Raw genomic sequence first — 25,260 nt, forward strand, 5'->3', positions numbered from 1 at the left:
CCCATCCCTTCACATGGCATGGCCCTTTAAGCATCTGAAAGGTCTGATTATATACACAAGGACTTGGGAGAGAGGAAGTGATCCCAGCAGTAAACAGAATCCAGGAGGAAATCCCATTATTATTTCTTAATGGGCCTGAGGCCAGGAGCCCGGCAGAGTGGGAGGGGCAACATTTTCCTCTCCCCAACCAGCTGAGGATGAGCTGGGAGAAGGGAATCAGCACAAAGGCTGCCTCCTACCTCTCCTGGCAGTGTAGCTACCAGTAGGAGAAAGTTGTCAACTCTCTGAGCCTAGAGAATAAGTGGGGACAGCTGAGGGAGAAACTGGCTAAGGCCCTACAGCAGAGTAACTCACAACGCAGCTCCAGGAGAAAAGCTGTGGAGTCCTACTTTAAAGAGAGGGATAATAAGTGCTTGAATTATCCAGCTTCAGGAAGAGGGCTGGTGCTCCTGCCAGAGAGAGAGACAGTGCTTGAAAGGTGGTCCTGACAGTACTGGGAACAGGACTCTGATTATAGGCTTCAGGGGAAACCCAAAAACGAGAGAAGCTTTTGTTTATTTGGGACTTTTGTTATGGACTATTTTGCACGAGGTTTAATAATAAACCAATCCCAAGTAGAGTATTTTTGAATCAGGAGGGCCTTGAGTGGAGTTATTGGGTTCCAGAGAGGGGAAACTGAGGCAGAGTGAAACTATACCAGCAAATCCTCCCAGGATAGATGTAGCTTATACCAGCAAAAAGTGCTTTTGCCAGAATAGCTTATACTTTTACCTGAGCAAAATAAGCTATATCAGCAAAATCACTTTAATGCCCGTATGGCTGAATCTATACTAGGGCTTTTACCACTCTAAGATTGTCGTGTCCCCAATCCCCCCCAAAAACGCTAACCAACATTGCTATACCAGCAAAAGCTTCTACTGCAGATCTGACCTTAACAAGCAAGACAGACAAAGGGTGAGAGAAAAGAATTATCACTCTCATTTCACAAATGGTAACCAAGATACAGAAAGGGCAAATCATTTGGCCAAGGTCACATTGGAAGTCTCTAGCAAAACCAGGAATGTAACTCTGACCTCTTGAACCCTCACCCACTGCCTTAATCATAACACCAGTCCTTCTTCACCAAAATACGATACTGCCCAAACACCAAGTGATTAAACAAAACAGATATTCTATTCCACATACTTGATGGTAGATACACTGCAAGAACTGACTTTTGGTGAAACAGCATTAGAAGAAATGCAACATGGTGCCAGGGAAGAAAATTGGGATTCCTACTGTTAAGGCAGATGGAGAGTGATTGCACTGCAGAGATGACATAACCAGTATGCAATTTGAACAGTTCCCGTGCCACTCCCTGCCAGACAATTTGCAGAGTAGACTAATACTTATTGTAACTTTAGAGGTAGCCAAGTTCCTTTCTTGGATCAGTGATCTCTAGGGAACCGCACTAGCCCTCTCATTCTCTGTTACAGTAGCTGCAGACTTGCCAACACTCTAAATCCAGAAAGAGGTTTACATACAGATACTGAAAAATATTAGGCAATGGGAGTTGCAGATGCTAAGGCCCAGATTGTTAAAGGCATTTAGGCATTGTGGTGCTCAACACTGCAACAACTAAATGATTTAGGAGCCTAAATCTCATTTTCAGAAGAGATATAGGCACTTAGGAGTCTAAATCCCATTGATTGCTCCTAAATACCTTTACAATTCTGGTCCTAACTTCTACTTTAGTACAAATATGATGAATACTTACTGAGGCCTAAGCATGTTAAATGAGCTAGAATTTATCTTAATACAGTCCACAAAGAATGTAACTCTACATTTTGTGCTGACTATTCCTCATTAAGGGCCTGATCCAAAGTGCAGAGGTCAATGGAAAGCCTCCAAAGTCTTCATTGGGCTTTGGCTCAGGCCATAATTCTCCAGACAGAAAACAGTTATATCAATAAGTGAAATTTTTTTTAAATGTCTCCAACCAAACAAAACTTTTTGACAAAAGTACAACTGGGCGCCTCTTATGTACGTCCCACCTTATTATGCCATATCAAATTGTATGCAGAACACCAAGTTTGCTCTGAAATTTAAATTATTTCACTCAAACCTATGAGGACGAGTATCTTGTCCCAACAAAAAAGTGATACTAGACTCCAGGGGACTGATCTTAAGCTTGTCGTAGTCAGCAGAAAGACACCTAGTGACTTCAGTGTGCACTGGATTGGGTCCTTGGTGTCATTTCAGTCTTCCCCTATTTTACAATCCCATATTTATCTAAACATCAGGATTAGCACTTTTAGGTTGTCTACAGCCAAGCTCTAAGATACAACTGCATTTACTCCTATCCCTCTGACAGAAACAAACACCTACAAGATCTCTATCAAGCATTCTTAAAACTACAATAACCACCTGCTGAAGTGAAAAAACTGATTAACAGAGCCAAAAGAGTACACAGAAGTCACCTACTACAGGACAGGCCCAACAAAGAAAATAACAGAACACCACTAGCCATCACCTTCAGCCCCCAACTAAAACCTCTCCAGTGCATCATCAAAGATCTACAACCTATCCTGAAAGACAATCCCTCACTCTCACAGATCTTGGGAGACAGGCCAGTCCTCGCTTACAGACAGGCTCCCAACCTGAAGCAAATACTCACCAGCAACCACACACCAAAAACACTAACTCAGGAACCTATCCTTGCAACAAAACCCGATGCCAACTCTGTCCACATATCTATTCAAATGCCACCATCATAGGACCTAAATCACATCAGCCACGCCATCAGGGGCTCATTCACCTGCACATGTACCAGTGTGATATATGCCATCATGTGCCAGCAATGCCCCTCTGCCATGTACATGTACAGTCTCTACGCAAAAGAATAAATGGACACAAATCTGTCATCAGGAATCATAACATTCAAAAACCAGTAGGAGAAACTTCAACCTCTCTGGTCACTCAGTAACAGACTTGAAGGTGGAAATTTTGCAACAGAAAAGCTTCAAAAACAGACTCCAACGAGAAACTGCTGAACTGGAATTAATTTGCAAACTAGATACCATTAATTTGGCTTGAATAGAAACTGGGAGTGGCTGGGTCATTACACAAATTGAATCTATTTCCCCATGTTAAGTATCCTTACACCTTCTTGCCAACTGTCTGAAATGGGCCATCTTGATTATCACTACAGATTTTTTTTTCTCCTGTTGATAATAGCTCATCTAATTAATTACCTCTTAGACTTGGTATGGCAACTACTACCTTTTCATGTTCTTTGTATGTATATCTATATCTATCTTCTTACTATGTGTTCCACTCAATGCATCTGATGAAGTGGGCTGTAGCCCACGAAAGCTTATGCTCAAATAAATTTGATAGTCTCTAAGGTGCCACAAGTACTCCTGTTCTTTTTGAGGATACAGACTAACACAGCTGCTACTCTGAAACTTAATAAATGGATACTAATGAGAGACCTGCGGATTATCATCATCCCTCCCCCACCCCGATTTCCTTATTCTACAAATACATGAGAGAATGAGACACTAAAACTGCAAGGATGTTCTCTCAGGCCACTAGATGATGACCACCTAATAACACCACCTAACTAGTATAGCATCTTTTATCAATAGATCTTCAAAATGCTTTACAAAGGAGGTAAGGTGAATGAGCTAATAGCTTTATTGGACCAACTTCTTTCACCAGAAGAAGTTGGCCCAATAAAAGATATTACCTTCCCCATTTGACTCTCATGTTTTAATTGATATTTCAAAATAATCAGGAAAACTTTTCTATTCATATTGGGTTTGGTAAATTCTCCCCATGACCTATATGTGAGCAGACGCACACGTACACTTTTAGTTTCTAACAAACTTCATTTTGCAGCTTATATGTTTCTTCCATTATTTCTTTGTTCAAAAGAGTCCCTATAACTAGGCTACATCTTTTCCTGTTGCAAAAGGCAGCCTCTAAAATCCACTCTAGATGTTTTTTATGGTTTCTAAAGTGTTCTGCTTGCTCAGATTTCTTCTTGGCAAAGTAAGTAAAGTTTTCAAAGTGTTAAAAGTACAGAGCTAAGTGCTTATTCTTCAGTCTCAATGGCTGAGAACTTTGCCTTTTCAATCGGGTTTGAGCAAATAAAGTGAATAGAGAATATGCTAATAGCCTTTCCTAAATGAAACACAAGACTGAATTGTTGTTGGCAGGTCACAGTATCACACCACCCTCACCAGCCTGTCAACTGAAAGGATTTTTTTTTTAAACATCATCATCATGATTCAGATAGCTGGCTGTAAAGTCCAGTCAGAATAAGGCTGTTCTCAATATACAACAAAAAATCCCTTCAGGCAAAATAAAATGACGGCTCAAGCATTACACTGAAGTGCAGTTGGAAGGTTATTTTTGTTCAGACTGGATGTGGTGGCTTTGATTTATTTATTTTTTTTATACTGCAAGACTATTCCAGGCCATTCCCAATCTGCTGTCTTGTCAGAGCAAACTAGGAAGGCCAATTACAAAACTCCAACCATTTACTAAAGGGATAAAATGCATTGCTGCTGTCTTCTAACAGAAAAGGAAAGCCAGTTCATACTGAAAGCCCTTATGGAAAAGTCAGGGATAAAACCAACAGGTAAAAATTAAATAGGATTCATGAATATTACTCTAAAACTCCCCCATAATATAATAGAGAATGAGATCATATGGACAGAATTTGTGAGCCAATCTACAGAATTCAACAGACACAATCTAAGCTGTACAGTTCTAAAGGCTGGTCTAAATATTCTACAAAGAGTTGATAATTATCAACTGAGTTCTGTGGGACTTTTCCTTAATTATTGAATAGGGAAGTTCACCTAAAAATTATCTCCTCGGTGTAGCATGGAATCATGTTTTGTATAGTAACACTAAGCTCCCAATATAGAACATTTCAGATGTCTAAAATTTGGGAGAGGTGTGTTAGTGTTTTTGTTTTCTTTACTAATTTAAGATGGGATTTTTAAAAGTGTCAGTGATTTAAGAGCACAAACCCTATTGACTTTCAATGAGATTTTCACTCCAAAGGGCTGGTCTCCACCATTAACTTGCACTGAAATGACTAAATCAATTATTATTTGATTATTTCAGTGCAAGTCTGTGTGTGGACACTTATTTCAGATTCAGATTAGCTGAAATTGTTAAACAATTGATTTATTCTACATCAAAATAAGATACTTTTATTCTGAAACGAGTGTCCCCACACAGACTTGCACCAAAAAAAACAAAAGGGGTGAATTAAAATTGATTTCGTTATTTCAGTACCAGCTTGTATGTACATCTGCCCTTAGCTACTTTTGGAAAATCTCACCCCAGGAGGACAAATTGCGGCAATGAATACTCTCATTCAAACTTTGCTGGTTTCAGAGTAGCAGCCGTGTTAGTCTGTATTCGCAAAAAGAAAAGGAGTACTTGTGGCACCTTAGAGACTAACAAATTTATTAGAGCATAAGCTTTCGTGAGCTACAGCTCACTTCATCGGATGCCTTATTTCCACTCTATACGGCTAAATTCAGTGCCTTGCATAATGACAGGTTTCAGAGTAGCAGCCGTGTTAGTCTGTATTCTCAAAAAGAAAAGGAGTACTTGTGGCACCTTAGAGACTAACAAATTTATTAGAGCATAAGCTTTCGTGAGCTACAGCTCACTTCATCGGATGCCTTATTTCCACTCTATACGGCTAAATTCAGTGCCTTTGCTGATGCAGTCTGTCAGGAGGAGTTAAGGAAACCAGTCCTAACTTAGAAAGTGTGCCCTCTAGCTGCAAAATAACTTATTTTAATTCTGAGTTTCTTGCTCAATACAGTGTATATAGCATCAGACACAAGTATTGAAAGTAACTGGAAGATATTAAAAATCTAGAACAAGGAGGCAGTCTGGATACTGGCTTGTCTATTTAATTATTAGATTACAGCTGGATTTTGCTATTTTTGGGGTTAGCCTAATTTACAGGTATTTTCTTGTACTGCATAATTTTGTAGGGGATTTTAAGTAATTGCTGGCAGCATAGAACAAATGGCTTTTTGTTTCAAAAGTCAAAATAAACATGGCTGTAATCCTGCCCACGTGGAGTCATTTGCAAGACTAGGCCTAAATAAACAATTAAACAATGACCAAAATAATAATAAATGAATAGCAATATATTTAGCCAAAACTGGAGGAAGAAATAAAATGAATATTTCATCTAATTGTAAATTCTCAAAGCAAACCCAAATGGTAACTAGTCCATCATTCAGAAAACAACTCAAGTGTCAAGAATCTCAGATGGCACCAGTAAAAACGTAAATGAAATATCACAGTAGACTAAAAATATTACTCCAAAGGGGACACTCTTTTACTATGCTAACTCACACCATTGCCTTGAGACATTTGCAATAGTTTGGTACTGTGGGGTAGGGTGCACTGAGTGGAGAGCTGCCATACCCAGTCCTAGTTTGGAAATCTTGCCTTTGATCAGAAAGTCTTTGCAGCATTTCTAATGTCTGTGTGAGCTGAGTGGTTATTTCTTGAGGGAAAAGGCCATTAGCATTGCCAAAGACTTCCCAGCCAGCACACAGCAGAGCAGCCCTGAGGCTACTATAAGTTGCTATGAGGACCTGTGTGGTCCTCATTTGCCTCCAGGATTGGTGTGGGAGGGAAAGGCGTGTATCACCACCTTGATCTCTCTTCCTTGGTCAATTGCTAGGGCCCTACCATATTCGCAGTCCATTTTGATCAATTTCACAGTCATAGCGTTTAAAAAATCATAAATGTCAAGATTTCAGCTATTTAAATCTGAAATGTCATGGGGTTGTATTTTTAGGGGTCCTGACCCAAAAAGGAGTTGTGTGTGGGGGGAAATCGCGTTACTGCTGCCCTGCTGGCAGCGGCACTGTCTTCGGAGCTGGGCAGCTGGCGAGCAGCAGCAGTTGGCCAGGAGCCCAGCTCTGAAGGCAGCAGCACAGAAGTTAGGGTGACAAAACTACACCATGACACCCTGAATCTTCTGGGAGGCCCTGGTTATTGGACTCAATACAGGAGTGACTGAGTGAAATTTAATTGCCTGTGAGACACAGAAGGTCAGACTAGATGACCTAGTGTCCCTCGTGGCCTTAAAAACTACGACCTCATTTGACCTCCACGCATCACCTGTAACAGAGAAAATATCTGAGAGAATGTTTATGGGTGTTTTAAGTTTCCCAACTAAATGAGGTTTTTCTGATGAATTGTTTGATGTAGCCATTTCTCGTGAAGATGTTGTAAATTGCTTGCTCACACATCAACGTCTGAAATGTGGTTTTACTGTGAATGATGACTATATAAAAAATGGAGCAACTTTACCCAAGACCTCTGCCCCTATCCGGTATCCATTCTACAGTTATCTTTGCTACCTGAAGTAATACAAGTACAATTGTCATCAGTAGCAGGTTTATAGTGATGCCATGGCACCGGGCCCACACTCAAAAGGGGCCCCAGCCAAGCCCGCTCCACTTGCGCTGCACCCCGAGTCACTGGCTCTTCTCCCTCCCCTCTCCGCCCCCACCACTCACTCTTCTCTGCAGGGCTTCTCTCTGCCCCCTGGCTCCACTCACCGGCTCCTGGTTGCTCCTCTTGACTGGTGGCCAGCTGGCTGCCTGTCAGTGCCAGGGTGGAGAGGAGCCCTCAGCAACTACTGCTCTGGGCCAGTGACCTGAACGTCTGCTTCGGGCTTCTTGGGGGCAGGACCCACCTCTCCCTGTCCCTCCGCGCAAGTGGCGGGCTGGGTAAGTTGGTGGCTGTCCCTCCCCACATCAGTCCCTGTAAGGAAACTCCTCCTCTGCCACAGGCAGCAGCCCCAGTTGGGTGGGGCCCCAGGAGATGGGGCCGCTCTCTGCTCCCAAGCTTCAGCTGTCCTGCCCCCTTGTCATAAATATAAAGGGAAGGGTAACAGCCTTTCTGTATACCGTGATATAAAATCCCTCCTGGCCAGAGGCAAAACCCTTTCACCTGTAAAAGATTAAGAAGCTAAGAAAACCTCGTTGGCACCTGACCCAAAATGACCAATGAGGGGACAAGATACTTTCAAATCTGGAGGTGGCGGGAACAAAGGGTTTGTCTGTCTGTGTGATGCTTTGACGGGAACAGATCAGGAATGCAGCCTTACAACTCCTGTTAAATTAGTAAATAATCTAGCCAGAAATGCGTTAGATTTCCTTTTGTTTAATGGCTGGTAAAATAAGCTGTGCTGGATGGAATGTATATTCCTGTTTTTGTGTTTTTCTGTAACTTAAGGTTTTTGCCTAGAAGGATTCTCTATGTTTTGAATCGGATTACCCTGTAAAGTATTTACCATCTTGATTTTACAGAGGTGATTCTTTTACCTTTTCTTTAATTAAAATTCCTATATTAGGAACCTGATTGATTTTTCGTTGTTCCTCAGAGCCAAGGGTATGGGTGTGTGTTCACCTGTACAAATTGGTGAGGATTCTTATCAAGCCTTCCCCAGAAAGGGGGTGTAGGGCTTGGTGGGATATTTTGGGGGAAGATGTCTCCAAGAGGGCTCTTTCCCTGTTCTTTGTTTAAACACCTGGTTGTGAGGACAAGGCAAAGTTTTCACCTTGGGGAAGTTTTTAACCTACGCTGGTAAGAATAAGCTTAGGTGGTCTTCCATGCGGGTTCCCACATCTGTACCCTAGAGTTCAGAGTGGGGAAGGAACCTTGACATGGAGGCAGAGCGTTGGGATCATTTTGAATCAGAGATTATTTTGAACCAGAAGCACAGCAGGATTTTAAAAGGTTTTGTAAAAGGTGATTGCAGCTGTAGATTCTGTCTCTCTGCCTGGGGGACAGAGCAGCAGGCATAACAAAAGGATTTTTCTGTAGGCTCAGAACAGCTATCAGAGAAAAAGGTATCAGGTTACAGCACAGCAAAATTTTACAAGGCAGTTTTTATTGTTTGTTTTGTTTTCTTTCTAACTCTTGGGTGTAAAGTTAGTTAAAAACAGAGAGGTTAGGATGACAGACTGCACTGTTCAACAGAAGCTGAAATTAGCCAGATTTGAGGCTGAGGAAAAACAAAAGGTACATGAAAGACAGGTAGAACTCAGACAGATGGAAATGGAGGCAAAAAAAAAAAAGAAATGGCAGCTAAAGAAAAAGAAAGGGAAGCTGCCCACAGGAGAGAAATGGAGGCAAAAGAAAAAGAAAGGGAGGCTGCCCACAGAAAAGAAATGGAGACAAAGGAAAAAGAGGAAGCATGTACTGGAGATGGAGAAGGCAAAGGCTCAGCAGAATATACCAAATAACCCTAACAATCCTTCCCCAACAATCCACAAATGGGAGCGACTATGTCCACAGTATGATGAATCCAGTGATATTGCTGAATATTTTCTCACCTTTGAGAGACTGTGCACACTCCATCAAATTCCTGAAGTTCACTAGATGACCACACTGGTCACAAAATTGACTAGAAGAGCTCTGGATGTATTCAATAAGATGCCTATTGAGGAGGCTTCTGACTACAATAAATTCAAGGATTTGGTTTTAAAACAATTTCAAGTTACACCTGAAGCTTAAGAGTAAAATTTAGAGCCCTTAAGAGAGGACCTAGACTAAGTAATGTGGCTTATGTAAACCAGATGACAGATCTATTTGATAAATGGCTCAATGGACGGGCTGTAACTAACTTTGGAGGAATGTGGGATTTGATCATACAGGAGCAATTCCTGAATATGTCCAAGGAGGATATAAAACAGTGTGTGAGGGTGGGGGCAGTGCTGGGCAGTGGGAGAATTTGTGTGTTTGGGGATACTAGGCAGTGAGGGGGTCTGCTGTGGAGGTGCTGGGCAAGTGGGGGGGTCTGTATGGAGTGCTGTGTAGCTGTGGTGGTGGGCTGTGGGGTAGAGCACTGGGTAGTAGTGGAGATCTGTGTGTAATGGGGTGCTAGGAAGTGGATTGTTTTATGTGGGATGTTGGGCAGTTGTGGGGGGATGAGGGGTGCACTGGTCAGGAGTGGTGTGTGCAGGGCACTGTGCATTTGTGTTGGGAGCTCTGGAGGGGCACTGGGCATAGCAGGCCTCGGGGGCACTGGCATAGGGAGTCAGGGGGTATTGGACGGGGAGGCTGTGTGGCGTGGCCTGGGCCCACTACTGAGGGGAAGGGGCATGCTGGCAGCACAGAGCCAGGTGGGCCAGTGTGTGTCTGGCAATTGCCAGTTTGTAAACATTGCCCTCGCACTGGCCTGGGTGAAGTGGAGCTGCCCCCACCGTACCATGCCCTATTGCCTCTGGCCAGCCCCTCGCTCCGGGGACCGACCTCCCCCACGCCATGCTCCAATACACCAGGGGGACCCACAAATATGTTTGGCGTTCCTTTGCCTCCAAAAGGTTAATCCGGCCCTGATTGTATTACTGTGTGCCCTGCAGTGCCAAGAAAGGACGAGTGGCGTAAGCCCCGCACCTGATAGGAGAGAATATTGGAGTACAGGCAAATAGCATTAAGGGTTTTGTTTTGTATTCCTCTAAATCATAATCTTAAGTTTTTTTTAAACATTCGCACCTCCCCCCAAAGAAGGAGAGAACAGCAAAAAGAACAAAGAGAACAAAAAAGTAAAGGAGTGGGACAGAGTTAATCAAAGGTTTCTAAAAAGTTACACCAAATCTTTTCAAATTTGTTTGAGGTCCCTCTTCTGGGAAATGTTACTTGTTCTCTGAGTACATTTTCAAGACCTGAGAAGAGCTCTGAGTTAGCTCGAAAACTTGTCTCTCTCACCCACAGAAGTTGGTCCCACAAACATATTACCTCACCCACCCTGTCTCACCTGTTCTCTAGGTCAGCCAAGCTGAGCCCAGCTTCTATCTCCTATGTCATCTAAGCAATATGAGTGTTTGGCTACAAGCTCTGCTCTAGAGGACCAAGCTTTCCGTGAGTTGGAAAGTTTCCCAAATGATGCGATTTCTTCCCAGAACTGCGTTTTGGGATCTATTTTTAAGGAGGTATCCATTATCATTTTAATCCTGCTACCTATTTCAAGCCAAAAGGATTGTATCTTGGGACAATCCCAAAACAGGTGAGCCAGTGTGGCTCCATATTTCCAGCAGGAATCTGTTTTGTAGGATGATAGGGAACCAAGAGCCTGGAAGTCCAGGAAGCCCTGATTCCCGGGCTCATGGCTCCTCAGTGGCCCAGGCTTACAGATTCCAGCTCCTCACCATCCCACCATGCAGGCTTGCCTGGAGCCAGGGAAAGCATCGTGTCCCAGAACAAGGCTCCATTCCCTTTCATGTAGAATTTTGAAATTGGGAGGTGGGAAGGGGGATGGGGCGGGGGCTGTTTATGCTGAATCAGACCACCACCAAATTGTGAAATATCAGAATCCTCTGCCAGACAGAATTACCGTTCTCCACCTGGCTCCAGAAACTGCAGGAAGTTTCATGCACGGTGGATGGGATGGGAGATATTTGCTGAGAGTAGAGCAAGTTATTAGTTCAGTGTGTAGGAGATGGTTCGCGTGAGGCTTGTTCCAAAGTGAAGAGTGCCAGCAAAAAAGGTGGTATCACAGTTATGGGTCAAACTGTACCTCTTTTCCAGTGCCGGTGTCTCTGAAAGCATCCACCCTATGTCTCAGGATTCTTGTTCTTCCTTGTCTTGGGGTGGAATCTCACACATGAGCAATTCTTCCCCTCTCAGACCAGAAGTAGATACACTACCCTGTGTGTAGAAATCACCAATCACCCTGCAGGCTGTTGAGGATCCAAGGGGTAGATTCACAAATAGTTTAGGCACCTAACTGCCACTTCAATAGACCATGTCTCTGATTTAGACACCACTGGTATTCACAAAACCCCCGCTCAGCTGCTACCGAATGCTGTAGGTGCCTAACCTCACTTGGCACCTAAGTTTTTGCAGTGAGAGTTCCCTATGTCCCTAAATGTTAGCCTCTGGGCTGCCTCACTCGAGCTGTCTGGATGCCTAAGCCACAGTGTGATTCACAAATCAGGGGAAGATAGGTGTTCCTTTGCCTAACTCACCAGCAGGGCCTGATCCAGTAGGGAAGCTCGGAGTATGCCTATCTCCACACAAAATACCCATCCAGGAGCCCAGCTCTGAAGGCAGCAGCATAGAAGTGAGGGTGGCATGGTATAGTATGGGGCATTGCCTTCAGGGCTGGGCACCTGGTTGGCAGCCGCTGCTCTCCGGCTGCCAGCTCTCCAGTTGTGATAGTGGTTGTCGTGGGTGCCTCACCACTAGGAACTGGACTAAGATTGTCACCTCATTTCACATTGGCCACTGTATATAGCTCTCAATTGGAAACCCAAAACTCAAAGGTTCTGTCTGCAATTATCAGTCCTCTGAGTCACTCAGTTCCTCACAGAACTGTTGCTTTTTTTTTCTCTGCTTCTTCCACAAATGACTTGAGTCCATTATTCCTCATAGGAACTAATCAGTAGACTTAAGAGACCAGGAAAAATCACTGAGTAAAATTTTGTTCCCAGTGAAGTTAATGGCAAAACTCCCATGGACTTCTGTGGACCAGAATTTCACCCAGTTACTTCATTGTATTACCACATTACTTTTGAAATATAATATTTTTGGACATGGACTCTGTGTCACAATTCAGACATGACATTTCTGAAATATTATGTCTATCCCACCAGAACCAGATAGGCGAGCAAATGGAAATCCTGAGAACCTCAATTTTCCTTGCAATGCAATCAGTCACATCCAGTCCTAGAACCTTAAAATCACCTCTCCCTGACCGAGGATTTCCCTTGCTCTGTGGTGAATCCCTTTGAAAAACAATTCTTGCAGAAATGATACTTCCATCCTGTAGGAGAGGAAGAATTTTTAAGTTGATATGCAAAGGAAAATTGGGCTTATTTCCTCTTTCCTTCTTTTTGATGAAATAACAACAATTAATAATATGAAAGATTTACAAATATTTTACTTGTTTTTTTCTACTGTAGACATTTCAGCACTATCTGGCCATATTTTTAAAGGTATTTAGTAGGGCTGTCGATTAATCGCAGTTAACTCATGCGATTAATTCAAAAAAATCAATCACAATTTAAAAAAATTAATTGCAATTAATAGCAGATTTAATCTCATTGTTAAACAATAGAATACCAGTTGTAATGTATTAAATATTTTGCATGTTTTTCTACATTTTCAAATATATTGATTTCAGTTACAACACAGAATACAAAGTGTGCAATGCTCACTTTATATTTTTTTAACAAATATTTGCACTGTAAAAATGATAAACAAAATAAATAGTATTTTTCAGTTTACCTCATATAAGTACCATAGTGCAATCTCTTCATCGTTAAAGCACAACTTACAAATTTCAATTTTTTTTGTTACACAACTGCACTCAAAAACAAAACAATGTAAAATGTAGAGCCTACAAGTCCACTCAGTCCTCCTTTTTGTTAAGCCAATTGCTAAGAGAAACAAGTTTGTTTACATTTACAGGAGATAATGCTATCCCCTTCTTATTTATAATGTCATCTGAAAGTGAGAACAGGCGTTCACTTAGCACTTTTGTAGCCAGCATTGCAAGGTATATACATGCCAGATATGCTAAACATGTATATGCCCCTTCATGCTTTGGCCACCATTCCAAAGGACATGCTTCCATGCTGATGATGCATGCTAAAAATAATGTGTTAATTCAATTTGTGACTAAACTCCTTGAGGAAGAATTGTATGTCCCCTGTTCTGTGTTTTACTCACATTTTCATGTTATAGCCATCTCGGATGGTGTCCCAGCACATGTTGTTCATTGTAAGAACATTGTCACTGCAGATTTGACAAAATGCAAAGAAGGTACCAATGTGAGATTTCTAAAGATAGCACAGCACTTGACCGAAGATTTAAAAATCTGAAATGCCTTCCAAAATCTGAGAGGGAAGGGGTGAGAAGCATGTTTTCAGAAGTCTTAAAAGAGCAACACCCCGATGTGGTAATTACAGAACCCGAACCACTAAAAATGAAAATCAACCTTCTGCTGGTGGCATCTGACTCAGATGATGAAAATGAACATAGGTCGGTCTGCACCGATTGTTATCGTTATTGAGCATCATCATCAGCATGGACGCATGTCCTCTGGAATGGTGGTTGAAGCATGAAGGGACATATGAATCTTTAGCGCATCTGGCACGTAAATATCTTGCACTGCTGACTACAACAGTGGCATGCAAATGCCTGTTCTCACTTTCAGGTGACATAAACAAGAAGCGGGCAGCATTATCTCCTGCAAATAAAAACAAACCTGTTTGTCTGAGCGATTGGCTGAACAAGAAGTAGGACTGAATGGACTTGTTGGATCATATTGAAGAAGTTCTGTATTAAAATCACAAATGAGTTTGATTCCCCATAGTTTAAATTCCAGGGAATTACTAATTAAGAGGGAGGTCTCTTGGTTTTTGGACTCAAAGCAATACTTTGTAACAACAGAAACAGCACACAGAGACTCCCCACCCTTTTGTTGTATTTATCTTGCTTTGTTAACAATTGTAATTAAAATAGAGATAGAGGATGTACATGGAGCCCAGTTCTTAGTGATTTCAATGGGTGGTGGACAACCTCCCTATTGCTGCTGCCTCCTTTACAGTGTCTTTCACCAGCACACTGTCCCCTCACGGGACCAAAGACTCAACCCCCTAGACCAGTCTATCGGTGCATTCAGCCCTAGTAGTCACTAAGAAGAGACAAGGACTCTTAACTGAATCTAATCAGCTCTATCTTTACACACAGGAGTGGAAGGGTCAAATAGCACCTAGGAGCCTTAAAACAGAGCCCTCTCCGATCCCACCCCCTCTGACCTTCACTTAGATTTACTTTACTACCCCTCAGTTAGGTGACCGTTTAGTTAGGGCCTAGGAAGTACAGTTTAGTCATGCAGTAAGGGTAACTACATTTCCTTACCCCGGCATCCGCGACTTAAGAGAATTTTAACCCAAAATATCCAAACTTGATCACCTTGATAAAGTAGATATGCCAATTGATCACGGTAGGCAGATTAGGTGTGTTTATGCAAACACTGTCTGCTTATGCGGTCTTTTCCCGCAGGTCAATAGATGGTTGGAGAGAATTCATTCAGATCAATGGCTTACATACAGAGACAGTTAAATAATCTAGAGCAAGTAAGGCATACAGTGATATTAACCCTTTTTTCTGCTTTCCAAATTTTCCATGAAGAACCATCTAATTAACCCAAAGACACTCCTTACTCCAAGTTACCCAATAATTTCTATAATAATTGGACTATAGATGGTCCATGAGCAACCTAGGTTTATTACATTTTTATTCATTAGGAGTCAATTTTTCTAAAGCGCTTAAGTGCTTTAGGAGGCTAATCCAGGAATAACTAGAACCGATAGCAAGAAGCTCAAACCACACAAATTACAATTAAAATTCAAAAGAAGACTTTTTTTTTTTAAACAGTGATGGTGATTCGGCATTGCAACAAATTACCAAGTATTGGGCTCTCTTTCTCTTGGTATCTTGTGATCTAGACTGGAAGCCTTTCTGGAGGGTATGATTTCATCAAACATATGTTATTGGCAGGGCTGCCCGGGGGGGGGGGGAAGAGACAAGTGGGGCAATTTGCCCCAGACCCCAGGTCCTGCCGGGGCCCGACAAGAGTTTTCAGGGGTCCCCACGAGAGTCTTCAGCAGCACTTCAGCGGTGGGGGGTTCTTCAGTGCCACAGAACACACCCGGCGTGAAGGACCCCCCACCGCTTCTTCCGCTCTTGGTCTTCGGCGGCAATTCGGCAGCGGAGGGTCCTTCCACTCCATGTCTTCGTCAAAATGCCCCGAAGACCTGGAGTGGAAGGACACCCAACGCCAAAGACCCCAGGCCCCTGAATCTTCTGGGAGGCCCTGGTTATTGGACTCAATACAGGGGTGACTGGGTGAAATTTAATTGCCTGTGAGACACAGAAGGTCAGACTAGATGACCTAGTGTCCCTCGTAGCCTTAAAAACTATGACCCCATTTGACCTCCACACATCACCTGTAACAGAGAAAATATCTAAGAGAATGTTTATGGGTGTTTTAAGTTTCCCAACCAAATGAGGTTTTTCTGATGAATTGTTTGATGTAGCCATTTCTCGTGAAGATGTTGTAAATTGCTTGCTCACACATCAACGTCTGAATTGTGGTTTTACTGTGAATGATGACTATATAAAAAATGGAGCAACTTTACCCAAGACCTCTGCCCCTATCCGGTATCCATTCTACAATTATCTTTGCTACCTGAAGTAATACAAGTACAATTGTCATCAGTAGCAGGTTTATAGTGATGCCATGGCACCGGGCCCACACTCAAAAGGGGCCCCAGCCAAGCCCACTCCACTTGCGCTGCACCCTGAGTCACTGGCTCTTCTCCCTCCCCTCTCCGCCCCCACCACTCACTCTTCTCTGCAGGGCTTCTCTCTGCCCCCTGGCTCCACTCACCGGCTCCTGGTTGCTCCTCTTGACTGGTGGCCAGCTGGCTGCCTGTCAGTGCCAGGGTGGAGAGGAGCCCTCAGCAACTACTGCTCTGGGCCAGTGACTTGAACGTCTGCTTCGGGCTTCTTGGGGGCAGGACACACCTCTCCCTGTCCCTCCGCGCAAGTGGTGGGCTGGGTAAGTTGGTGGCTGTCCCTCCCCACACCAGTCCCTGCAAGGAAACTCCTCCTTTGCCACAGGCAGCAGCACCAGTTGGGTAGGGCTGGTTGGGGCCCCAGGAGATGGGGCCGCTCTCTTCTCCCAAGCTTCAGCTGTCCTGCCCCCTTGTCATAAATATAAAGGGAAGGGTAACAGCCTTTCTGTACACCATGACATAAAATCCCTCCTGGCCAGAGGCAAAACCCTTTCACCTGTAAAGGATTAAGAAGCTAAGATAACCTCATTGGCACCTAACCCAAAATGTCCAATGAGGGGACAAGATACTGTACAAATTGGTGAGGATTCTTATCAAGCCTTCCTCCGGAAAGGGGGTGAAGGGCTTGGTGGGATATTTTCGGGGAAGATGCCTCCAAGTGGTCTCTTTCCCTGTTCTTTGTTTAAACGCCTGGTGGTGGCAGCATACCGTTCAAGGACAAGGCAAAGTTTGCACCTTGGGGAAGTTTTTAACCTATGCTGGTAACAATAAGTTTAGGAGGTCTTCCATACAGGTTCCCCCATCTGTACCCTAGAGTTCAGAGTAGGGAAGGAACCTTGACATGGAGGCAGAGCGGTGGGATCATTTTGAATCAGAGATTATTTTGAACCAGAAGCACAGCAGGATTTTAAAAGGTTTTGTAAAAGGTGATTGCAGCTGTAGATTCTGTCTCTCTGCCTGGGGGACAGAGCAGCAGGCATAACAAAAGGATTTTTCTGTAGGCTCAGAACAGCTATCAGAGAAAGAGGTATCAGGTTACAGCATAGCAAAATTTTACAAGGCAGTTTTTATTGTTTGTTTTGTTTTCTTTCTAACTCTTGGGTGTAAAGTTAGTTAAAAACAGAGAGGTTAGGATAACAGACTGTACTGTTCAACAGAAGCTGAAATTAGCCAGATTTGAAGCTGAGGAAAAACAAAAGGTACATGAAAGACAGGTAGAACTCAGACAGATGGAAATGGACGCAAAAGAAAAAGAAATGGCAGCCAAAAAAAAAAAAGGGAGGCTGCCCACAGGAGAGAAATGGAGGCAAAGGAAAAAGAGAGGAAACATGCACTGGAGATGGAGAAGGCAAAGGTTCAGCAGAATATATCAAATAACCCTAACAATCCTTCCCCAACAATCCACAAATGGAAGCGACTATGTCCACAGTATGATGAATCCAGTGATATTGCTGAATATTTTCTCACCTTTGAGAGACTGTGCACTCTCCATCAAATTCCTGAAGATCACTAGATGACCACGTTGATCGCAAAATTGACTGGAAGAGCTCTGGACGTATTCAATAAAATGCCTATTGAGGAGGCTTCTGACTACAATAAATTCAATAATTTGGTTTTAAAACAATTTCAAGTTGCACCTGAAGCTTAAGAGTACAATTTAGAGCCCTTAAGAGAGGACCCAGACTAAGTAATGTGGCTTATGTAAACCAGATGACAGATCTGTTTGATAAATGGCTCAAAGGATGGGCTGTACCTTTGGAGGAATGCGGGATTTGATCATACAGGAGCAAATCCTGAATATGTCCAAGGAGGGTATAAAACAGTGTGAGAGGGTGGGGGCAGTGCTGGGCAGTGGGGGGAATTTTGTATGTTTGGAGATATTAGGCAGTGAGGGGGTCTGCTGTGGGGGTGCAGGGCAAGTGGGGGCCTGTATGGAGTGCTGTGTAGCTGTGGTGGTGGGGCTGTGGGGAAGGGCACTAGGTACAAGTGGAGATCTGTGTGTGTTGGGGTGTTAGGGAGTGAATTGTTTTGTGTGGGGTGTTGGGGAGTTGTGGGGGGATGAGGGGCGCACTGATCAGGGGTGGTGGTGTGCAGGCACTGTGCATTTGTGGTGGGAGGTCTGGAGGGGCACTGGGCATAGCAGGTCTCGGGGGCACTGGCATAGGGAGTCGGGGGTGTTGGACGGGGAGGCTGTGTGGCGTGGCATGGGCCCACCCCTGAGGGGAAGGGGCATGCTGGCAGCACAGAGCCGGGTGGGCCAGTGTGTGTCTGGCAATTGCCAGTTTGTAAACATTGCCCTCACACTGGCCTGGGTGAAGTGGAGCTGCCCCCACCGTACCATGCCCTATGGCCGGCCCCTCGCTCCGGGGACCAACCTCCCCCATGCCATGCTCCAATACACCACGTGGGCCCACAAATATGTTTGGCGTTCCTTTGCCTCCAAAAGGTTAATCCGGCCCTGATTGTATTACTGTGTGTGCCCTGCAGTGCCAAGAAAGGACGAGTGGCATAAGCCCCACACCTGATAGGAGAGAATATTGGAGTACAGGCAAATAGCAGTAAGGGTTTTGTTTTGTATTCCTCTAAATCATAATCTTAAGTTTTTTTAAACATTCGCACCTCCCCCCAAAGAAGGAGAGAACAGCAAAAAGAACAAAGAGAACAAAGAAGTAAAGGAGTGGGACGGAGTTAATCAAAGGTTTCTAAAAAGTTACACCAAATCTTTTCAAATTTGTTTGAGGTCTCTCTTCTGGGAAATGTTACTTGTTCTCTGAGTACATTTTCAAGACCTGAGAAGAGCTCTGAGTTAGCTCGAAAACTTGTCTCTCTCACCCACAGAAGTTGGTCCCACAAACATATTACCTCACCCATCCTCTCTCACTTGTCCTCTAGGTCAGCCAAGCTGAGCCCAGCTTCTATCTCCTATGTCATCTAAGCAATATGAGTGTTTGGCTACAAGCTCTGCTCTAGAGGACCAAGCTTTCCGTGAGTTGGAAAGTTTCCCAAATGATGCGATTTCTTCCCAGAACTGCGTTTTGGGATCTATTTTTAAGGAGGTATCCATTATCATTTTAATCCTGCTGCCTATTTCAAGCCAAAAGGATTGTATCTTGGGACAATCCCAAAACAGGTGAGCAAGTGTGGCTCCATATTTCCAGCAGGAATCTGTTTTGTAGGATGATAGGGAACCAAGAGCCTGGAAGTCCAGGAAGCCCTGATTCCCGGGCTCATGGCTCCTCAGTGGCCCAGGCTTACAGACTCCAGCTCCTCACTATCCCACCACGCAGGCTTGCCTGGAGCCAGGGAAAGCATCGTGTCCCAGAATAAGGCTCCATTCCCTTTCATGCAGAATTTTGAAATTGGGAGGGGGGAAGGGGGATGGGGCGGGGGCTGTTTATGCTGAATCAGACCACCACCAAATTGTGAAATATCAGAATCCTCTGCCAGACAGAATTACCGTTCTCCACCTGGCTCCAGAAACTGCAGGAAGTTTCATGCACGGTGGATGGGATGGGAGATATTTGCTGAGAGTAGAGCTAGTTATTAGTTCAGTGTGCAGGAGATGGCTCGTGTGAGGCTTGTTCCAAAGTGAAGAGTGCCAGCAAAAAAGGTGGTATCACAGTTATGGGTCAAACTATACCTCTTTTCCAGTGCCGGTGTCTCTGAAAGCATCCACCCTATGTCTCAGGATTCTTGTTCTTCCTTGTCTTGGGGTGGAATCTCACGCATGAGCAATTCTTCCCCTCTCAGACCAGAAGCAGATACACTATCCTGTGTGTAGAAATCACCAATCACCCTGCAGGCTGTTGAGGATCCAAGGGGTAGATTCACAAATAGTTTAGGCACCTAACTGCCACTTCAATAGACTATATCTCTGATTTAGACACCACTGGTATTCACAAAACCCCCGCTCAACTGCTACCGAATGCTGTAGGTGCCTAACCTCACTTGGCACCTAAGTTTTTGCAGTGAGAGTTTCCTATGTGCCTAAATGTTAGCCTCTGGGCTGCCTCACTCGAGCTGTCCGGATGCCTAAACCACAGTGTGATTCACAGACCAGGGGAAGATAGGAGTTCCTTTGCCTAACTCACCAGCAGGGCCTGATCCAGTAGGGAAGCTTGGAGTATGCCTATCTCCACACAAAATACCTATGCAGGGGAGGGTGATGACCTCCCTTGCAACTTTTAGCCAAATGGTTAGAGCAATCACCTGGGATGTGGGGGATCCCCAGTTCAAGTGCCTGCTCTGCCTGAGAGGGAGAAGAGATTTGAACAGGGCTAAGGGATATTGTGATGCAGGGCTCCCTCAATCTCGCCTGTTGAAGTTGTTCCTCCATCAGCTCTGTAGTTTGGACACTCACCTGTGAAATGGCAGAGATCTGTTCATATCCCCTATCATCCAGCAGAGGGGGGAACTTGAACGGAGGGTCTCCCACAAGCCAGGTGAGTACCCTAGCAATGAGGCAAAAAGTGATAAGGGAGTGCCCCCACCCTATTGGATTGTTGCAAGAAATACCTTAGATGCCTAACTCCAGGAGCGGATTTCACAGCTGAGAATTCCAAACAGAGGCAGGCACCACCCTCCAAACTCCAGTCAAATTCCTTCACAGAGGCGATGAGGCGGGACTTAGGACACTCCCCTCTTCTGGGCATCTACCACTGGCTATTTTAGGTGGGGAGCTGACTTTTGTGAATCCCATTCTTCAGGCCTATCTCCCCTCAACTTCCCCTAGCTCAGGCTTTGTGAATCCCAGTGATATGCTAGGTGCCTAGAGTTAGGTGTTGTAATGCTGACAATGGCAATGCCGAAGTCCCTTTGTGAATCTAATCCCAGGAGACTGAGGGCCCAAGCTCCACAGCAGCCAACTAGGCAGACGGTTGAGGAACCAACCCCACTTCAAATGACAAGAGTTTTCTCTAAAAAGCAGGATAAGTTAAAAAAAATTGTCGACAGAAGTGATCATTCAAGGTATCATTTCATCACTTAGTCTGAACAACGTCAGGTGGCCACCAAGCTTCAATCCCAAAGAAAATATTTCTTAATCGGGGACTATGGTTTAAGGAGTCATTATGGCTCAACCCCACAAGCTACTCTATTCTGGTAAGCAGGGAGATTTTCAAACTGTGCTATGGCACTTAATTGCAGCATTAACCTTCTGACACCTTTGCAGATAAGAACTGAAAAATATTTTAGGACATCTTGTGGCTGGCCTTGGGAGAGAGGGACAAGCCTCAGGAAGAATTCCCTCTACCTTGTGCCCCTGCACATGGGCTAGCCATAATCCCAGTCCTTGTGCTCAGTGACTCCCAAGGAGCAAAGAATATAATACTACAATGCTAAATTCTTCAAAGGAGGTAGGGACATTGACTTATCCCAATTCTGCAATGGCTCGCAAAGCTGGGCTGGTGTGGAGGGAGTACATGTGCTACCATTTTTTAGCAGAAGTTGTGGCCCATTTATGGTGAATGAATGACCATCACCCCCAACGTATTCTGGCAGGGTGGCCCCTCCCCCCCCAACCAAAACACTTGTCCATTCTCATTGATTTATTTTCTTCCTACCTGGTCTCCACAAATCTCACAGTACCATTCAAAACACAAATGATAAAATTAGCATCTTGACCATGTCAATTCTTTATCCTCGCTTTCAAGGCCCTACATAACCCAGCTGGGTCTACAAAACCAATCTTAATTCTTATGGGCCCCTTGCTCCCCTTCTCTCTATCCTTGATGCCAGGCTTGCAATCCCTTTGGTTTCCTTCTCCCACTCTCTTCTTTGTGACTTCTTCTAGGCTGTCCACTGGCATGGAATGACCCAATGCCACCACACGCCCCTGGACACTAACCCACATTAAGCAAAGGCTTTCACTACCCAAATATGACTTAAGATTTTGATGTTATGGAAGAGTCAGCATTTCCTCAGAGTCTGTCAGAATGTCTGGATTTAGGCATCTGTCTTTCTGACAGTGAACTCCCCGAGTCAGGTACTGCCCTTAATTTTGTCCTGTACAGCACTGAACACTTTCTTGTTGCCTAACTGTAAATGTCATCAGCACAAGGGGCTGACAAACGCACAATATAGACCTTGTCATCTTTATGCTCCCCGCACACATACACCCAGTTACTATTATTCACTTAACTGTGATCGTCTTTTTTTATTAAATTCATTCTGACTTAATTTTTCTTTTCTTAGGGAAAAATACACTTGAACTCAGAGTTCTCCACCTTAAACGAGCTTTTAAACACAAAAGCAAATCAGAGATGCTGCCCTGCCTATGGGAGAGGACTCTCAGGAGTCGATAGTTATGCCTGGGAGAAGCTCGGGAAGATCTTGTTGGCACTGGAAAGGCATAGCAGCTTTTGTTAATCTCGTTGGTAGAGAGCCCCCTGTATTAAGATCTTGTCACGTAATCCACCAGCAGGGACACCTGCCCAGGTGTGGGGTCCAAACGGTCAGTTTATAGGGTAGGGTAAGGGCCCAGACCTGTACTCTGTGTTGCTGCTGTGTGGCGAAATAGACAAGGGCTGGTTGGGTAAACATGGCTGACTACAAAAAGGTTTCTGGGCTTCCACCATTCTATGGTGGAATGGATGGATCGCCCCCGAGTGGGAACTAGCATGAAGTTTTAGCATCCAGCAAACGTCAGAATATGGTGAGCATGAAAGAAACTGAATATAGCTATTACTGTGAACATATAAAATGGACTCCAACGAGGCCAGGAAGGACTACGCACATGAGTAAAGGCTTGCAAGATCAGGCCCTGAAGTAGCCATTGCTCAACACATAAGCATTGGATACCAGATCCCCATGTGGTCACAAGCAGCACAGGTGTTTCTTCCTGTTAGTTTGATTTTATGTGCACACCTCTTTCTTGATGGGCTATTATAGAAAGGCGTGTGAGACATCATACTTTAAGGGGGGAGTTATAGCAGTATATGCTAAAGGGAAGGTAACTGAATGTTCTTAGCTGCTGAGTTATTAACTGAGACCATGTCTGAAACATGGAAACATCTGCAGGAATAACATGGATAAACAGAGACCACTTAAAGTGGGAGGGGGCATAGGTTTTTCAGAATCATACACCTTGTGTACAACAATGAACAGAAGCCCCACTATAGCTGAATGTGGGAATAAGATGTTGACAGGATAGCCCTAACCACTGTCCCTGTTATTAAAGTGAAAACCTCTTCAGATGAGCACATATTTTATTTTGGAGTAATATGGGAAATTGTCAAGTATCTATTTACAATACTTCTCTTACAGTGGGAATACTATGGCTAGAATAGCCATTAAGACAATGGAAAGCTTGTACTAATTATAGGGAACCATTTGTTATACATTGCTTTTTTTTTTCTTGGATCACTTTCTCCAGTATTTTAAATAGCTTCAATTTTGCTTCATTTGTACAATTGTTCTTAGAAGTTTAACATTATAGATTAAAAAGCCTATGTAGCTCAGCAGATTACTCCTAACCAAGTGGTGACAATTCTTATCGGATTGGAAGTCCTAAGTGAAATAAATTTGAGCATTTGCTTTGGGCTGATATGGATGGTAATAGGCAGCCTTTTACGTAAATCAGCACAACTGCTAATCCTGCCTTTTTCTGAAAGTGGTGTTTTAGAGGGTGGATCCATGCTAGAAAAATGAATATATGAATTACAGAACAGCAAGCAATGGTGCAGCTGCCCCAGTGCTAAGCCACTATAGTCGATGCAGTTCAGACATTTATACCTATTTTCCAACATACATTTTCAACAAATGAGCTTACTAGTGATTACTATGAATTTCCACTTCTGCTTCTTCTCCATAGCGGTATCAGCGAAGGGGAAACAAATCTGCCTCATCCTTTCAAAGGCAATGTATTCATTTGAGGTCAAAATGTTGGATAAAAGTCAACCTCCACATGGTAAAGTAAAATAGGACGGGGATTACAAGGCATAGCGAGTTCAGGCAGCAGCCTTTTGCCTCTACGGACACGGGCTCAAATTGAACAACTCACAAGTGAAATGCATTTGGACACGAGCCTGCACTGAGCAAAATAAATGCCCAACCCCCAGTTTCTGATCAATACATGAGATGATGCGGAGAACAGAGTGGAGATGCTTGCATAGCATGTGCTTTCACTGCACAGGCCAAATTCTGTTCTACACCAGTGAATTCAGAAGTGTAACTCAGGACAGTCTTTGGGCCTATGAAACAAGTGCAGCCCTAGTATGGCCTTATATATTTACCTGAAGTCACTGTGCCAAATTCTGCCTTCAGATACGCAAATGCAATTTCCACTGGGCTAGATTCAGCACTGGGCCAGTTTTTTCATTGACTTCAATGGGAACAGGTTAAGGGCCCTGATATAAGCAAACACAAGCTCACTAATTTAAATGGAAGTAGCCAGCATATATATGAGAGCAAAATTTTGGCTAGTGATATTAGGCACTCACTTGTTTCAGCATTAAAATATTCCCTTTCCTAAATGAAACCACAGAAGCAGAGTAAATATGAGCACTAATCACGACTGCAAGCTATGCTGTTTCTGGTGCCTTTTGCTCGAACATCTGACCCAACGCTGCAGAGAGAGGCTACATTTTAAAACATTCCCTCTTTGCATTTCTTCCTAATGGATGACTGTATTTGTCTAGAGAAAAGTATATTATTAGTCAGAAAAATAAAGCAAAAATATAAGAAGTTACCTTTCCTTAGAAACGTCTTCTTTCCCTCCCCCTCCCACCCCTCACATTTGGAGTACTCAATATTGAAGCTATGCAGCAGATTACAACCATTTAAAACTGAGCCTTTAAATACCAAAGAGAAGAACACCTATCACACGAATGCAGTAATTCTTCTGGCCTGATCTGACACTCTAAGTCATTGCTTGTTCAAACAAAGCAATATGGCATATATTCTC

At 43.8% G+C, this 25,260-nt stretch overlaps 1 protein-coding gene across 5 annotated transcripts in view; it reads right to left on the reverse strand.

Moving 5' to 3' along the window:
* The window catches only part of ACSL6 (acyl-CoA synthetase long chain family member 6), a 125,320-nt gene that overhangs the window by 92,123 nt on the left and 7,937 nt on the right, over positions 1-25,260 (reverse strand). Inside the window, exons 2-3 of one of the 5 annotated variants that reach the window (XM_043520591.1) lie at positions 19,999-20,129; positions 17,826-17,948 (exon numbers count right to left, since the gene is read on the reverse strand). The exons of the other annotated variants lie outside the window; for them this stretch is intronic. Of the exons in view, the coding sequence (XP_043376526.1) occupies positions 17,826-17,850 (25 nt within the window). The 5' untranslated portion in view covers positions 17,851-17,948; positions 19,999-20,129. The remainder of the gene's footprint in view (positions 1-17,825; positions 17,949-19,998; positions 20,130-25,260) is intronic. 5 annotated transcript variants of the gene reach the window in all.

The sequence above is a fragment of the Dermochelys coriacea genome, chromosome 8 (genome assembly GCF_009764565.3).
Source record: "Dermochelys coriacea isolate rDerCor1 chromosome 8, rDerCor1.pri.v4, whole genome shotgun sequence".
Classification (NCBI taxonomy): Eukaryota; Metazoa; Chordata; order Testudines; family Dermochelyidae; genus Dermochelys; species Dermochelys coriacea.